General features: G+C 40.6%; 1 protein-coding gene across 1 annotated transcript; it reads left to right on the plus strand.

Annotated features, from left to right (window-relative positions):
• Positions 1-768: 768 nt before the first annotated feature.
• Positions 769-12,665, plus strand: pcyt2 (phosphate cytidylyltransferase 2, ethanolamine). The gene is made up of 12 exons (XM_084557337.1): positions 769-1,497; positions 3,865-3,953; positions 5,088-5,249; positions 5,362-5,513; positions 5,593-5,634; positions 5,755-5,893; positions 6,007-6,089; positions 6,781-6,858; positions 7,235-7,300; positions 9,875-9,940; positions 11,399-11,487; positions 11,569-12,665. Exons 1-12 carry the CDS (start codon positions 1,373-1,375, stop codon positions 11,684-11,686), a joined length of 1,209 nt encoding a protein of 402 aa, XP_084413463.1. The 5' UTR covers positions 769-1,372; the 3' UTR covers positions 11,687-12,665.
• Positions 12,666-14,309: the final 1,644 nt, after the last annotated feature.

The raw sequence follows: 14,309 nt of genomic DNA on the forward strand, positions 1-14,309 counted from the left end.
CTTGAGTAAATGTTTTTCCACTACTGCCTAACCTGCATGGTTTTCACGTTTCACCTCATATTTGTTTGTTTCTGCTCTGGTGAGCTTTCAAAATGGGTGTGAACGTTTTCATTTTAAAAAGTACCAAAGCTTGTCGAAGGCGTGGTGGAGTAGAAACATTTTTCTGTGAAAATAGTTAGGTACTTAAAGTACAAATACTTCAGTAATGTTGTCTCCACCAATGCCAGCATGTTTTGATTCTGTGGGGAAAACGAGGGAAAACCCATCCCAGGCCTATGATTCCCCTTAGAACGACTTTAGACTTTCAAAATAGCTGTCAAATAATTCAAGTGGAACAAAACGTATATACTCACTTCATTAGGTACACAAGTGAAAATAAATGTGTTTTAAAATAACAATCCTGCTCTAAATGTTATCTTAATGAAGGTTATGGCATTCAGCATTTGTTTAACTAACTGAGAGAGCTGTTAATTCAGCTATGTTTTTTATTTTGGAGGTTGTGCTATGTAGTACTGTTGAATTGTACTGCATTGTACCAAGACGTGTTTCTATTATGTTGACAACCCAATTTTAGTCAGTGGGCTAGGCTAAATAATAGAAACACTTTAGTGTTGAATTCGGTCCTGTTTAACAGCTCCACGAAGTACTTCCTCCAAAATGATCATCCAGTTGAATTGTCACCTTGTAAACTGAAGATAGTGGAATCTGTAAGTAGAATTTTATCTGTATATTGAATTTACACTGATAAAGACAGCTATACAGGATAACTGAAAGTACAAAGTCTAACTACAAGAAAGATTAACATATTTATTACTCAATGCAACTGTGCGTCAATAGCTGTACAGGATAACTGTAAGTAGGGGATTTAACTGTATAGTGAATGAACAATGTTATTGACATATATATACACAGACATATTACGCTGTTTAAACTGAATATTATAACAGTCATGAAGATTTTGTGCTGGACTGGTGTGTTAGAATGCATATGTTTTCACTTGTGTACCTGATGAACTGGCAAATTTGTTTATTTTTGCCAGTGTAGTAATATGGACAAGTACCTTGTCAGCATGAACTGTCTAGTGGTCACTACGGGTCAGTAGCGTTATTTCCGGGTGTTTATAGGCTGCTTCTTATCACGTGACCTTTCTGATTATGCAATCGGCACGTCAGCGTGAGAGGATTCGTTCGATGTGACGTCGTGCTGGAGGCGTTGGCCGCATCAGTGTCAGTCCGAGAGCCGGACCAGAAGGCGTCCTTTGAATTAATCTCTGTCAAAAAACGGATTTTACCGAGTTAAACAGCTGTAAAGGTACACCGACTCTTGTTTTTATTGACACCTCCATTAAAGTATTTACCTGAATCCGTACAAAATGATCAAGAACGGACACCACGCCACCGACGATCAGCGGGATGAAGCCGGCTGCTGTAAACCTGGTGGCTCTGTGTGCAGCCCCGAGAAGAGGAAACGGGTTGTCCGGTTGTGGTGTGACGGCTGGTGAGTCTTTGTGTTACCCTCTGGTTAATTGCCAGTGCTCTTATATTGAACTCTCTCCTACAGTTTGCAGTTTTATCGGCGGTCGTTATGTAATACACAGCATGTTGACTAGCATGCTAATGCTAGCTAGCTGCTTAGCAGTTGGAAACTTAGCAACAGGAGTTGTTACACACCAGTTACAGCGGTATTACTTTGTCTTAAAACCTCATATTTGTTGTTGCATTAATGGAAACGTGTTCTTTTATATAGATAATAATATAGGAATAAAATTGACTTGTGAAGGCAGCGAGGTTATTAACGTTACTCTGTTATTAACGAGTTTTACTAATACGCCCCAATGCATGACCTCCATTCAGAAAACAAGCTCTACACTTACCCCTGCTACTGCCTTGTACTTATCAGATTTCATGGTATGGAGTATGAGGTAAGCTGGGGACAAGTTCAGTGCAGTCCACAACTTTATAACCTCAACTACTGCAGTTCTCACGAATGATATTTTAAGTGTTAAGTTGTTTGTGAGAATACACCCAAACTTTCAGTATTTAAAGGGAAGGGGCTAAAACTGAGCACATGTTTAATGCTGTGCTACCTGCACAGATGTTACAGACACTGGTTGTTATTACCAAGTGTCAAGCCGGGTTACTTTTACATGTGCACCTTATCCCCTTATTAGGCATATCATTTGCAATCCTTCCATTAGTGCCATTAATATGGAATAATATTGAGTAACGCAGACTTATACTGAAACTACCTCTGTCTGTAAGCCACTCCAACATTAACAGTTGTGAGCTGTTGGTATTTTAAGCTCTGTGCTGTGAAGTTAGGGCCATGACTCTCACGTGATTTAGCTGCAGTGACAACGTACTCAAGTCGGTGTTGCTGATAGCTCATTTGACATGTGGTGTTTATAAATATCTAACAGAGTGAACACGTTGTTCAGTGTAACATGGACTACCTACCCAGCATGTTGTTGAGCAGGGGCCCCTTCTTCATGGAGGGGGGGCGTTTTGAGACGCAGAAAAGCTTGTCAAAATATTAGGTACACTAGCGTAAACTAATACACTCTGAAAACAGAGAGAGAGAGAGGGAGAGAGAGGGAGAGAGAGGGAGGGAGGAGAATACATATTATAAGACAGTTCTGTCTTATAGATTTTAATAACTGTGAAATGTGTTTTGATTATCAATTCTAATTAACTTCAAATTACATTTATCTTGTTAACAGTTATAAAACCTTTTCAGGCAAAAATGAATGTCACTTTAGAAATCTTAAATTCGCACAAGTACAAACAGATCAGCCATTACATTATAAAATCACTGTGTAAGTATTTTTTTGCCGCCTAAACAACCATAACCTGACGAGGCATGGACTCCACTAGACATCTGAAAGAGTGCTGTGGTGTCTGGCGTCAAGACGTTAGCAGCACATCCTTTAAGTCCTGAAAGTGCGGTCTCCTTTCAGAACTGTTTGTCCAACACAGTCCCACAGATGCTCGACTGGACAGAGATCTTGAACTCATCGTTGTGTTTTTCAAACTATTCCCGAACCACTTTTACTTTGTGACAGGGCCCATTATTGTGCTTCTGTTATTCACTTCACCTGTCATGCGGTCATAATGTTACGGCTGATCAGTGTAAATGTGCACTGTGAACCCACACTTGCTAATAAATTATTCAAGTCCCTCTTTCCACAAGCGTCTCACTCTGACTGGATGACATTGAGGTGTGGGAACGTGAGGAGGAACAACAAAAGCAGATTTTCATGAAAACCTGAACAAGCCTGACACATATGTTCAGCAACAAATCTCTATATTTTAGGACCCAGAGATAAACAGCATAAACATAAATGAAAAGAACACGCTTGTTTACGCCAGAGTTATGCTTTGTTTGAATATGTTGCAACTGGAGAGGAGTACACACGTTCACATCCCCTTTAAAAGGCAAGCTAAGTTACTGAATGGCAGAAAACAAATAAACAGTGGCACGTTGCAGACATCGTTACCTTTCTCCCAGTAACCTTTATAATTTTTGCTCTGCATGACTGTTCATCAATGTGTTTTTTTTATTTTAGATATAAACCACCAGATTTAAAGAAGCCACGCACTGTAATCCTCTTGTGTAAGGTTACTTTAAAAAGAGAAACAAATAAAGATTAAATATGACAGTTAAAGAAGGTTGAGTTTGAAAAGCATTTAATAACAGTGACGGGCGTGATGGAGTGAAGACTCCATAGCCACAGGGTGCTAATTGTTAAGACCACAGGCCTAACTGTTGTTTATGTATTTGTTATTCTTTGTTATGTCTGAGCAATTAAAGTTATTGTTTTATTGCTTATTTATGATATCGCTGTGTGTTTTTCTCTCCCCACAGTTATGACATGGTGCACTATGGTCACTCCAACCAGCTGCGGCAGGCTAAAGGCATGGGAGATTACCTCATAGTTGGAGTGCATACAGATGGTAAGACTGGAAACTCTGTGAAACTGATATATACCAACTCTTTAGGCCGTGACACGCCAAGCCAGTGGGTGGCCATTTTCCAGTGTCAGGGTGACAGTGAGCGTCTGTGGCCCTGTCCACCCCTTGCATTAACATCTCTCCTGGGAAATGATAACAAGTGACCAGCTTTTAGTGCCTGTGTTCAGACCTGGCATTAAAATAAGTCTCCACATGCATCTCCAGATCCAGTCTTAGTTTTCTGCTTTATACAAAATATATTGTACTGCTCATTTGGAGAGCAGCGGCTGTCTCTAAAGGATCAGGGCTGTTTTTTTCTGTGTGCGTCATGACTTGGGCACACACGTTATGTTTTGTTTACTGATCTCTGCCCTGACGTTAGTTAGACCTGCATGAAACTCCAACCATGGAAGCTTCCATACGCACCGTAATCTCTGGTAGTAAAGGTAAATAAAGACGCCAGTGAGTGCACTTGAAACGCGACCCAGGCTGTCTCTCTCAAATGTGACGGTAATGTGTCCTGGGTGGGTTCACACCTATACTTTGTGCTGGTCACTTGTGATCTAATTCCCCAGGATGGATGTCAGTGCAGGGTCTGAGCAAGGCCTGTGGCTTCGGTGTTTCCTGCACTGTTGGCACTAGTCGGAAATGGAAGTGAACAAAGTGACTTTCATAACAACGCGATTATCCAGAATGAATAAACCATAGACCATCTGATTAGCACAATTCAGGAGAGGCCAGCTCTGTGTGACGGTTTGTAGCTCTTCCTAGCCTCATAGCATCCCAGCTAATAGTAGCAGTGGCAGAGTTATTTCGTCTCGTGCAGTCAGGATGTGTATCAGCTGGCCATTGACTGTCGTCTTTGTGCTTCAAGTGCAGCTTTTTGGTCCGGACAGAGGCGATGCTAAATGACGCCACAGTCAGCCTTTGTTGCTGCTAGTTCTTTGAAGTCGGTTTGGTGTGTCTGTACTAAAGACTGTATAGAAACATACCTTAACATGACTAGTACTTTACAATAAAGTCCAATTGTTGTTTATTTAATGATTAAAGATTATATGATAGAAAACAGTACAGAATACAGATGCAAACTACTGTTTATGTGCCAGAAATAAGCGATTCATTCCACCTTTTTTAAAGCTGAGATTTCCAAGCACAAGGGCCCCCCAGTCTTCACTCAGGCGGAACGCTATAAGATGGTGCGGGCAATCAAGTGGGTGGACGAGATAGTAGAAGGAGCACCTTACGTCACCACCTTGGAGACTCTGGACAAATATAACTGCGACTTCTGTGTGCATGGAGGTGAGCCAGCTGATGTATGATCTTTGAATCCTGTTTCACAACATAACGACTTGTCCTCCGTAGTGATGTAGAAGCTTCAAGATGTGATGAGATTATGGTTTTTGTTATCCAGATGACATCACCCTGACAGTTGACGGCAAGGACACGTATGATGAGGTGAAGCGTGCGGGCCGCTACCGGGAATGTAAGCGCACGCAGGGGGTCTCCACCACCGACCTGGTGGGACGTATGCTGCTCATGACCAAAGCCCACCACAGCAACATAGTGAGTTTCTATAGTTTTAGTTTATGGACAGTGTTGGTTTGTTTTATATTTTGTTGGTCTAATCTGTCCTTCTCTGCAGGACAACCCAGATTACCAGCAGCATACAGACAACTTTGGAAAGGTACACATCATGAGTTTTTATCTTACTATAATCTTGTAATGGCAAGAAATAGTTTTAAAGTCACCCTATGGTAAGAGTAGGTCATTGTGAGTCAGTACAATGTATTCTGTCTACTTAAAGGGCCCTAAAGGCCACAGTCCATGGACAGGAGTGTCTCAGTTTCTGCAGACGTCCCAGAAGATCATCCAGTTCGCCTCAGGAAAGGAGCCTCAGCCCGGAGACACCATCATCTATGTGGCTGGAGCATTCGACCTTTTCCGTATCCTTATTATGTGGAAATAAATAGACCTGAGTTATGTAAGCAGAGAGAAAGAGAGAGTTGATTACTGTGATGTACACGTTGTTTTTGCCTTGACCGCAAATTCTTTGCAGATATTGGCCACGTTGACTTCCTAGAGATGGTCTATAAACAGGCGGAGAAGCCCTATGTCATCGTGGGTCTGCACTTTGACCAGGTACACCATCTTATACACATCTGGGTGCAAATCACCACACCCTGCAGTGTCAGCAGTTTTCAGTAGAAACATGTTAAAGTTAAACAAGCTGATGCAAGTTAAAACAGGGAAGCTCAGACTTATTATTAGACAGGAGAGAAGGCTTTCTCAGCTGTGATAGAGGTAGAGTAGTGCGATGTCATTTTTTTACTTTAATACATGTGTCTCGGATAGATATGTAAAATGTAAAAGTTGTCATTCAACCTGACTGATATAACAGCGATTACTCTTTGCATTGATGCTAAATTAAATGATTTGATAAAATATGTGTTTACATGTACCAAAACATCAATCAGAATAGAGCTTTTTTTTACTTAGGCTAAGTGGCCCTGATTGCTGTTGAATCTTCCATAAGTATAACAGAAGAAGCGGTTTTGTTTTTCCCCAACTTAAAAGAAGACATTTTTAACATGTTTCTTTCTTGTCAGAGTAAAACTGATTGTGATAAATGATTGAATACAGTGTTTACTTGTTTGTTAGGTAATAATATTTCCTTTTGAACTGATATCAAAGATTTACACCAGTCGCCTCGGTCTGTTCTGATCTTGCTTGCCCGTTGTGACTGAGGTGGTTCCATAAGACCTTTTTATTCTGATTATTAGAGCAACACCAGCATCCATCTAAAAGTACTTTCTGATCTTGTTGTCTTCAGGAAGTGAACCGCTACAAGGGGAAGAACTACCCAATCATGAATGTCCACGAGAGAACCCTGAGTGTCCTGGCCTGTCGGGTTAGTTCACACAGTCACACACACAGTCACACACACACTTGGCTAAGTGTTCAGCACAGCAGGATGTCTTTCTGCACCACATACTCACAGTGCTGGAGGCTGAACTTGGCTTGCTGCCCTTCATTCCTGCTGGTCAGCTATCAGTGTAGAACAATAAGTCTCTGTGCCCCATCTGAACTGGGTGTTTGTGTTACTTATGAGAATGTTACACAATGCTATAACCACCAAATTGCTGCCATCAGTTTTACCCAGTGCTTAGTGATGAGGAGGAGTATGGAACGTTTTTGACATGTAAGCAGAAAGAAATGTGCTGCAGTTTATTCATTTGAAAATAAGTATACATGTTTCTTCTCTTCCTATCATCCTATGTGTCTAGTATGTGTCAGAGGTGGTGATCGGTGCTCCCTATGCAGTAAGCAAGGACCTGCTGGATCATTTTAAGGTGAGCTGCCGTTGAATGGTACATACATACGTTTATTATCAACATGGTCCCTTCAGTTTAAAAGCTCAAAGGTGTCTGATTAAACAGAGAGTCATCTACTTTTTGGGTAGATTAATCCTTTTGGTTAACCTCTAAATAATAAACTGAATTTGCCTTACTTTTAAACTTTAATTTAAACATAGTCATGGCAGAGTTGAACATGAAATAAAGAACCTGTTTCAAATTTTACGGCCAATATAAAATCCTCAATGGCCCAGATAGGCCTCAGCCAACCAACAGGTTCAAACCCAGAATCTTAATGCCGTGAGACTAAACACTTCAACACCATGCCCCCAGCTGCCCCCCAATTTATCTGCTGAAGGTTGCTTACATCCACATGGAGTGTAGCGTCAATGGAAATGTCGTTTAGATTTATAGGTCTAAATGCACAGATAAAAAGTGCTTACCACTTGATGAACTAGAAAACACTGATGAAGTACTGTCCATTAGCATCTGCTCTACAGAGTCTTTATTGAGTTCTTGTCTGAAGAAAAACAAATGAGGACACAGCAACAGCTTCCAGGCTCTGACACCAACAATCAAATGAAACTCACTCCAGCTACTGACATTTAGGTTTATGTTATTGTGAGATTTGGTTACTCATTTTAAGAAAGCGTTCAGTTAACCTGGTCACAGATTAATAAATATCCTCATTTTTGACTGATTTTTGATTTTGGCTCCTCAGTCCTTTTCTGGCGGCAGGAGCTGGCATTATTGGGAATCACTGTAAACATTGTGACTCTTTGACGTTACATAATCGGCGATGATAAGCCATTTGAGCTGTTATCGTTTAACAGAAACTAAAACTACACATTGACTCAATTCACCAGTCTTATCTCAGACCTCAAACTGCTCATAACTTTGTGTTCATTTCAGATGATAAGTGTCTGTGATCTGGTTTTTGTAGATACTAGAAATGTATGGCTGATATAGTATCCCCACATTAGAGATATTTTACCAAGCTCTGTACATTCAGTACTTTTGATGTGTAGAAAGTGGAGTGCAGTCTGTACTTTGATGTCTTGTAAATACGAAGAAAGATATGATTAAGCTGCAGAAAGATACTGTTAAACAAATGAAGGGCATCTGCGTGTGTGCCGCCAATGCCACCAAACGATATTTTTTCTTTTAGTTAGAACTCATGTTTGACTTTCACAGCACCTCTAAAAACTTTCAACGTGTGAACTCTGTGTCTTCAAAGCAGTCGCTTGTTTCCGTGGGTGTCATCATTACTCCGCTGTTGGGGGAAAAATGTTAGCAGCTCATTACACTATAAGCAGACGACTGGTTCCATTTCTCTAGATTTAAAAGGTACAGGGATTTAAAGGTGATAGCTGTTGGCTTCTTTGTTTCTAGATGTTATCAAATTATTTACTGTGTAGGTAGAAAAAAGGAGCAGTAAAGAACCATGTGGCGCCCCCTAGTGTAACCTGAAATATAAGTTCAATAAGGAGAAATCATTTGACGTAAAAGGGGAAATTATTGAAGTAACAAGAGCTTGTTAGAATAAATATTTTGGTGTTGGCACTCCGATGAGATGCAACATCATAAAGTGGAGGTCTAGATGAAGGTAGTAGACAGGGATGGGATCCCTTTCAGTCTGGGTGCTGGTTGTGGAGTAGAAGATGGGTTGATAGAGACCTTAATTAAGACTCCCTGGACAAATGGTCTGAAAGGCAGAGTGACAGGAGTATAATGAATTTAAAAAAGAGCTACTGATTGCCTCAGAGAAATCGGGCAAATAAATGATTGGAGGATGAGAGTAGAGACAGTGAAACTGAGAATGAAGGGATTTTGACAGTGTGGGAAAATGATGAAGAGAATAGAGGAGCAGAAATAGCCCACATTTACTTTAGAAGGATAGAGGACATGTGGCTTCATTAGAAAGACCATCAAACTGAACATATCTGCCTGTCACGCTGTAGGTAGTTAAGTTTCTCTGCAGATCAGTTCAGTATCATGGTCTCAAGAGAAAATGTACTGCACCACCTGAGTCATCCAGGTTGTGGTATCCAACAACAAAGCTGAACCAAAGCCAACTGGACTTGGTGCTGTTTCTTGAAGATTGTCATCCAAGCAGCTTCTTCAGTTTTTAATAAGTGGTGGGGAGTAAAGGTTTTTACCAGGAACATCTGTGGTTGGTGCCCACCTGACTTAAATGCACATGACAAGAGTGAGTCTGTATAGACTAGATTAAAAAAAAAAATATTTTGATCCTTTTTTCTTGGCTGTGGTACTCTAACAACCCATTATCAGCCAGAGACTTCATTCTCAAAGTGTGAATAGAGGTGAAAGCTTTTGGGGAGAGATGTGAAGACTGTTGTAAATGGCTGGCTAAATATATCTTAACTTTGTCACTGATACACTACAGCACACTGCACCTACATTTTCTCTAAATACATGAGTCATTTGTTAATGCCTCACACTTTATCTTCAGTTTATATTCAGAGGAACAAGGAACTTACTGTAAGAACTCACATCTGTCTTTACTCTGTGATGGTTGGTTTAATCAGGTGTGTTTGTTTAACTGTGCAGGTGGACCTGGTGTGTCACGGCAAGACAGAGGTGTTTTCGGACAAGGATGGCTCAGACCCTTACGCTGTAAGTGCATTATCTTCTAACAAACACAGTTGTTAAGCAATTTTATGTCTCAAATACACAAGGACACCGTGGTCATTCAGTTTGGGCCTATTCTTAATTAAAGAGATTTGGTGACAATAGACAAGCGTAGTGGGCTGAGTGTAAAATGCACTTGAAGCTCAACGTAGACTTAATACATGTTGCACCATCTAGGCGTAGTGCTGTGTCTGAGACTAAATCTTATGCCTAGTTTTCATCGTGAAAATAAAAATGTTGATACAATGACTCCGCTAATATAAAGAGACCGCACCAGTCCTCTGGACATTTATAGAAAGATAAAACTGACTGACAGACTTTGAATCAGTTGGGACTCAGGTTGTGTTTGATCCAGGCATAAATCAATAATTCAGTTCAATCATTCCACTTCACAATCTGAGCGAATTAATTTTCAGTTTCTTTAGCTCAGCTGTCATTTTTAAATGTATTTCTTGGCACAAGTGTAAGTTTCCATAGCAACATGACACCCGTGGCCACTGTCACTGTGCTATCATCTGTCAGCACGGGTGTGCATCTTTATTTTATGCTGCGTAGAGTAGTAGTTTTGCCTAGTTCCAGTTTTTGATGGTGCAATAGTTGTAAATATTTATCACCTACATTCAGCTGGTTCAACCAGACTCTCTGAGGGTAACCCCCCCCCCCCCCCAAGGTCTACAGACCTTACAATTTCTGTTGGCATCCAGTACAGCAACATCACTTAGTTTTGTGTGACGTCAAACAAGCGACATTATCCATGTTTTGTTCCTTTTTTAAAGCGAACATCAGTTGCTGGTACACTTAGTTCTCTCCTCTAACGCTGATAAGTTGTTATCTTGAAGTAGGAGCTAAAGTCTGAGTTACAAGAACTGCAATCTTTCTCTGTTCCTGAAGTAGGGACAAACAAATCTAGCTCACACCATAGTCTGATGTGAGGTGGCCAGTCTGAGCACTTCACAAAGCCTCCACCTTTGTGTTACATTATCTGTAGGAATATTGGGGCAGTTTTTTGGGGAGTTGCTGGTCACAAATAATACTTGACCAGGACTTTGTGACCCAGGACATGTTGTGCGTTCACACTACCAAAGCAATGTGGTCAAATTTGTCTCAGATCTCCTCCAAATGTGGCACTTAATGCTGGCCACCTTCAGTCAGATTACTCAACTAACCTGGCCTGAACGGGCCTTAGATCTAAATCTAAAACTGATCATTATATAATGCATGTGTCTGAATGGATTCTGAACTTTAATGGTCATGGACACTCCCTTGGGCTTTTATTTGGCATGATCTACAGTATCCTGCCAGGCCTAACGGGGGCAGTATGGTGTTCAGTTTCCACTGTGGTATTTCAGTGATTATCTCTTCCTGGCTTTTCAAAGTTGCCCCAAGTGGCTCAAGGTTGCACCTCATCATCTGGGTTTACGCTGCTGTGTATTCTTCCCTCAGGAGCCTAAAAAGAGGGGGATATTCAGGACCATCAACAGCGGGAACAATCTCACAACTGATGACATCGTCCAAAGGATCATTGAAAACAGGTCCGGGACTTGCTTTCCTAATATCACCTCTCTGTGTTGATCATTTATTGTCTTTATTGACGTCTCTACTCTTGCTCCCAGGCTGCAGTTTGAAGCCAGGAACCAGAAGAAGGAGGCCAAGGAGATGGCTGTGATCGAGGCGATGAAGAAAAGAGAGCAGCAGGAGCAGAGTGAGGCTGAAGCCCAGACTGCTCACTAATGAGAACACAGACCTGAGAAAACTAGTTTTGAGTCTGTTTTACTGATCAAGGTACACTCAGCTTTAACAGGGTGGAGTCTGTCTCTCTTCTAGTCTTGTGGGGGCAAAATCCTGCTTTGAATACTCGACGTGGCATTATGCTTCTATCTGTACGGACTACTCCACTCAGAATAGATCTTTTACATGAATAGAGTCTAAGTTTTAACCTGCAAAATCTCTTAACTCCTGTCTTCCTCCACAGAGAACTTTGCTATCTTTGTACACACTACGTGTCCTGTATACATGCAGAAGTTTGTAATTATCCATAACTTATTGACACGGTGTTTAACGTGAGATATGTATTTAAGATTTTTAACTAAAATTAATTTTAGTGATCAGTCTTGGAAGTGTCATCAGTTAGCTTGCTCTGTTTTTAACACATTGTCATTCATTTTAATTTGTAGAGGTCGCCTTGTTTTTGTCCATCCTGAGAAAAGAAACATTATTATATGACTGTGAAGTAATCTAATTTTACCTGTGGATTTTAACTACAGTTTGCGCTGATCGTGTGTGTCTGTGTTGAGGATGGTGAGTGTTTGTAAATGACAGTAGTGCCTCGTTCCTAAAGCTACGAATAATGTGAGGGCTGTGAATTGTGTTAAAGCTAATTCCACTCATCGAAAGCTACTGGAGTGTCTCTGGAGAAGTTGTTAAGTCTGTTTTCAGGGAATGTGTTTGAGGAATTTGTTCTCCGTTTTCACAATTCAAGAAGATTTGGGACCCAGTTTCAGTGGTTAGAAGTTCCTGTCCGTTGACTTTCTTTACTCGGGGCACGTTGCAGGTGGATTTGGACGTGGTGTGTTTGTGGTGTGGAAGGTGGAATGGTGGCAGACTGAGCTATAAATATGTTTATAAAATTAATATTAGATGGTGAAAACTTTACAACCTCTCAATCACTATATTTCAACGTGTACATTTCGCTTTATTAAATAAATAAATAGGTAATATGGCAAAAGTGTCACGTGATGTCTGTTTTACTGCAGCAGCATAATGTGTGCGACCTGTGTTTGATCAGCACATTGTCACGGTTCACTGAGGCGGTGAAATGAGGCCACCGCCGCTCAGAAACAACTGAATCCAGCCGGTGCACTTCAACTGTCTCTGCCCTGAACTAAAAACTGCAAACGGTCATTTTGTTTCAAACAGAAGGTGGGTTTAAACCGTTTAGGTTTATTAACTCATATAGCATCAATAACAGACACTTAACAGACTCCGGGGGCTGAAATCTCCAGAGTGAGCACTAAGACAAAGGTGACAAGAAAAAACTTCCTTTAACAAGAAGAAACATTGATCAGCTCATCTGGGGGAACCACCTGCTTGAGGCCGAGTAGAGAGACAGAAAAAAAAGGACACAACCCGAGTGTCCCTGAGGAGTTTCTGAACGAAGGATGTTATCACTCAGAATGTAAAATATCTATGTTGTGTTTGTGGCCGCTGCACTGACACTGAAGATGTGAAGTAACAGAAACTGAATTCTGCATGGAGAGAGGGAGGGTGGGCCAAAGCTCTAGCAAAATTTAGTGGAACAACTTTATTAAACAAAGTGTTTTTGACTCGGATACATCCCACCCACTTCAGTGAATAAAATTGTGAAGATGAACTCATAACTTACACAGAATCCTCCCAAGGTTGCTAGAAGAGCTTAATTTATCAAACGTGGATGGCTTTAAATATGATATTTTCACCTCTTCAAGCTTTGAAACGCTCCAAAAAAGACATATTTCAGAAGAAACTGTTTTCTTTTAATGAACTATTGTTTTTTTTAATACAGGTTCAGTCTTTAAAGGAAACAGAAACAACAGTACAAGTCACAGGTTGGACAAGTAACCACTGCTTTAACTAAATGTCTAAGGAGATAGACATATCTGAATAAGTGTTTCAACTATACAAAGAATGTAATTGTGACCCTGACATACTTCTCTACCCGCACCTGCCAGTTCATTAGGTACACTGGTGAAAATGAATGCATTCAAATACAGCAGTCCTGCACTACATCTTAATGAAGATTATGGTATTAAGCATTTACTTCAAACAACCGAGGGCTGTTGATTCAACTGTGTTTTCTTCTCGGAGGCTGTGGTTCCTATTATTTTGACATTGTAGTCAGTGGTCTAGACTAAATAACTGAAATACTTTAGGGTTCAACTTAACCCAGTTTCACAGCACCACAAACTACATCCTCCAAAATGACCATGCAGTTGATTTACCACCTTTCTGTTGCCATTTCAGCATCAACTGAACATTAGAGCAGTCGTGAAGTTAAGATTTAGTGCAGGTTGTTACACCAGAGTGTATTTGTTTTAATGAACTGGCAAGTGAGTGTATGTGCACTGGAAAATGGCCTCAATCCATAAACCATTCTAAATATAATCATATCTATTTTAGTTTTGTTGGTGAACAAGTTAAACAACCCTCTTATTCTGTAGATCCGAACGGGAACTTGTACAGGATGTAATCAGCCACAATACCTGAAAACACCCGTCAGAGTGAGCTTCATATTATATAAGCTGAGCATTTTATTTTACAGTTTCCCCCATTTTATACACACATCAAATGAAATTATGCACACAGTTCTTAATCAGCT

Source organism: Chelon labrosus, assembly GCF_963514085.1.
Source record: "Chelon labrosus genome assembly, chromosome: 2".
Taxonomy (NCBI): Eukaryota; Metazoa; Chordata; class Actinopteri; order Mugiliformes; family Mugilidae; genus Chelon; species Chelon labrosus.